Source organism: Lactuca saligna, chromosome 7 (assembly GCF_052625555.1).
Source record: "Lactuca saligna cultivar CGN05327 chromosome 7, ASM5262555v1, whole genome shotgun sequence".
NCBI lineage: Eukaryota > Viridiplantae > Streptophyta > Magnoliopsida > Asterales > Asteraceae > Lactuca > Lactuca saligna.
This window is the reverse complement of record NC_136423.1, coordinates 35,138,816-35,142,128: the sequence shown is the minus strand read 5'-3', so window position 1 is coordinate 35,142,128 and position 3,313 is coordinate 35,138,816. Positions and strand designations below refer to the sequence as shown.

At 36.9% G+C, this 3,313-nt stretch overlaps 1 protein-coding gene across 1 annotated transcript; it reads left to right on the top strand.

The window, feature by feature from the left end:
* The first annotated feature begins 1,234 nt into the window (after nt 1–1,234).
* On the top strand, nt 1,235–2,995 carry LOC145004469 (costunolide synthase). Its single transcript, XM_078963399.1, has 2 exons — nt 1,235–2,140; nt 2,239–2,995. The coding sequence occupies exons 1-2, from the start codon at nt 1,274–1,276 to the stop codon at nt 2,842–2,844; spliced, it is 1,473 nt and encodes a 490-aa protein (XP_078819525.1). The 5' UTR covers nt 1,235–1,273; the 3' UTR covers nt 2,845–2,995.
* The last annotated feature ends 318 nt before the right edge of the window (nt 2,996–3,313 follow it).

The window sequence follows — 3,313 nt, the reverse complement described above, 5'->3', positions numbered from 1 at the left end:
CCTTGAAGTCCAAGGCCACTCCAAGCTTGCTTAGCAACTCCTTCTTCTTGAATGGGCACTAAAATGGCCACAAATACCCTCTTTAAGCTAAAAAATGATATCACAAGCTATCTCTCGTGTAAAAGGATGAATTAAGGCTATGAAGGCTGTCTAGGGTTAGGCCAAGAGGCTTAAGGATGTTTAAATAGGTCTCAAGTTCGAAAATTAGGGTTTTAGCATCCTTTACGTACGCCCTACGTACTCTTGGTACGTCAGATGTACGTGCTAGCCCTCTGTTATCATCCATGCATGGTACGCTAAGTGTACTCACGAAGTACGCCCAACGTATTTAAGGGACTTGCTATGCAATAATTAAAATTTCAAGGGTTCCCACGGTAATACCTAGTTTGGAGTGTTACATTGGTGATGAGGGTTTACGCACAAACTCTTAAGGTTTTCCTAGGTTTTAAGTATTCTATATAAATTCTTATGTTGTTATCTTTTGAGGAATAAATCAAGTGAATATCTATAATGGTTATAATTATTTTAACTGGAATAAGAACTAAAAACATTAAAAAAAGAAAATAATAATAATAATAATAATAATAATAATAATAATAATAATAATAATAATAATAATAATCTTTCAATAAGGATAGTGGGATTTCATGAAGGGGTCACTAGTCACTACATTACATGAAAACAAATTTAAAATCAAATTACATGAAAACAAATTTAAAATCAAAGTTGCAAAAAGTGACCGAAAAATTTAATGAATTCAAAATTATACTATCAAAGCGAAAAGGGTCAAAGTGTCAAACTAAAACTTCTCCACAAGTCAACTTGGGGCAGCTGAGACTGAGATGAGGGTGCGGAGAAGGAGTGCTCAAATGTTATCACTTCACGTGTCTTTTAAAAGCCAATAATTAATATTGCCCTAATTACAACACGATAAATCAAAATAAAAAAAATAATATATTATAAAATCACACTTTATAAGAATTTTCAATGTAATAATTTCCAAAAGGTTTAGTTAAAAGCTTATAATTATTTTCTGCTAATTACCACGAAAAATAGATATAAAAATAATATTTTATCAAATCACATTTTATAAGAATTTTCAATGTAATAATTTCCAAAAGGGATGGTTACCCAGGATTAAAAAAAACTTTGAGATGGCGTTCTATAAACATTTAAATAAATATAAAACCAAAAGGGTTTGGTACACTACTTGAGTATTATAAATATTATCGTATCCATACCTCAATCACAACACACCCTTCAACCTGCAACCATGGAACCTCTCACCATCGTCTCCCTCGCTGTGGCTTCATTCCTTCTCTTTGTTTTTTGGGCATTATCACCGAAGACCTCCAAGAACTTGCCACCAGGTCCACCAAAACTACCCATCATCGGAAACATACACCAACTCAAAAGCCCAACTCCTCATCGAGTTCTTAGAAACTTAGCCAAGAAATATGGCCCCATCATGCATCTACAGCTCGGACAAGTCTCTACAGTCGTCGTGTCTACACCTCGACTTGCTCGAGAGATCATGAAAACCAACGATATCAGCTTTGCTGACAGACCCACCACCACAACCTCCCAAATATTCTTTTACAAAGCTCAAGACATTGGGTGGGCTCCTTATGGCGAATACTGGAGGCAGATGAAGAAGATTTGCACCTTGGAGCTTCTTAGTGCCAAAAAAGTTCGATCTTTTAGCTCTATTCGGGAAGAGGAGCTTAGACGTATCAGTAAGGTTCTTGAATCGAAAGCTGGAACACCCGTCAACTTCACGGAGATGACTGTGGAGATGGTGAATAATGTCATCTGCAAGGCTACGTTGGGAGATTCCTGTAAAGACCAGGTTACTCTGATCGAGGTTTTGTATGATGTGTTGAAAACTTTGAGTGCTTTCAATCTAGCATCGTATTATCCTGGTCTACAGTTTCTTAATGTGATCTTGGGGAAGAAAGCCAAGTGGTTGAAGATGCAGAAACAGCTTGATGACATCTTGGAAGATGTGTTAAAGGAACACAGATCTAAAGGAAGAAACAAGAGCGATCAGGAAGATCTAGTTGATGTTCTTTTGAGAGTCAAAGACACCGGTGGACTGGATTTCACAGTCACAGATGAACACGTCAAAGCCGTTGTTCTGGTATGAATATATATACACATACACAAACTTTCAATCACCCAACATGTACATGGCTTTTAAATTCATAATCTAATTAACATGTTTTTGTTTTAATCCAGGATATGTTAACTGCTGGAACAGATACATCTTCAGCAACACTTGAATGGGCGATGACTGAGCTCATGAGGAACCCTCACATGATGAAGAGAGCACAAGAAGAAGTGAGATCGGTGGTGAAAGGAGACACAATCACCGAAACGGATTTACAGAGCTTGCATTACCTGAAACTAATAGTAAAGGAAACATTGAGGTTACATGCTCCTACACCTTTATTAGTACCCAGAGAATGCCGACAAGCTTGCAACGTCGATGGATATGATATTCCGGCGAAGACTAAGATCCTTGTAAACGCCTGGGCTTGTGGAACAGACCCTGACAGTTGGAAAGATGCCGAAAGCTTCATCCCGGAGAGATTTGAAAACTGTCCGATCAATTACATGGGTGCAGATTTCGAGTTCATTCCTTTCGGTGCTGGCCGGAGAATTTGCCCCGGACTTACATTTGGGTTGAGTATGGTTGAATACCCACTTGCTAATTTCTTGTATCATTTTGATTGGAAGCTTCCAAATGGAATGAAACCCCATGAGCTTGACATCACAGAAATCACAGGGATTTCAACATCGCTCAAACATCAATTGAAAATCGTCCCGATCCTCAAGTCCTAGGCAAGGTAAAAGAAGCTGATGCTATAATAGGACCAATCATGTCATGTGCTCTCGCCGGTTTTTGTTCTTGTTGTGTCGTTCGTACACAAACTTTGGCTGTAATTTTTATTATGTAATCACAATAATATGAATAATTATTATTATTTATTAATGACGAGGACGTATATGGTTTTATATTCGTGTTGACATTGCTTCTTCTGCAGTTTGGATGATTAATTCTATAAAATCTTTCTTGATTTGAACTTAGGAATTTTTAATTCGAACGGTTATCCTTAACTCATTTGGGAATTGCATATCCAATTTAATATTAGTCGAGCACTTTGTGACAAAGCATGAACACACAAAATACTTACATATTTTATATATAAAAAAAGGTTTTGCTTTAGCCTTTTCATTGAGCACTTGATTAACGTATTGTCTTGTAAGTGCTCTTTGAAATATTGTATTTTAGAAGGTTCTGTTGGGATTT

Excerpts from the sequence above, each read along its gene's own strand:
- LOC145004469 (XM_078963399.1), top strand. The coding sequence starts at position 1,274 with ATGGAACCTCTCACCATCGTCTCCCTCGCTGTGGCTTCATTCCTTCTC. Across the intron at positions 2,141-2,238 it reads ACGTCAAAGCCGTTGTTCTG|GATATGTTAACTGCTGGAAC; the intron begins GTATGAATATAT and ends GTTTTAATCCAG.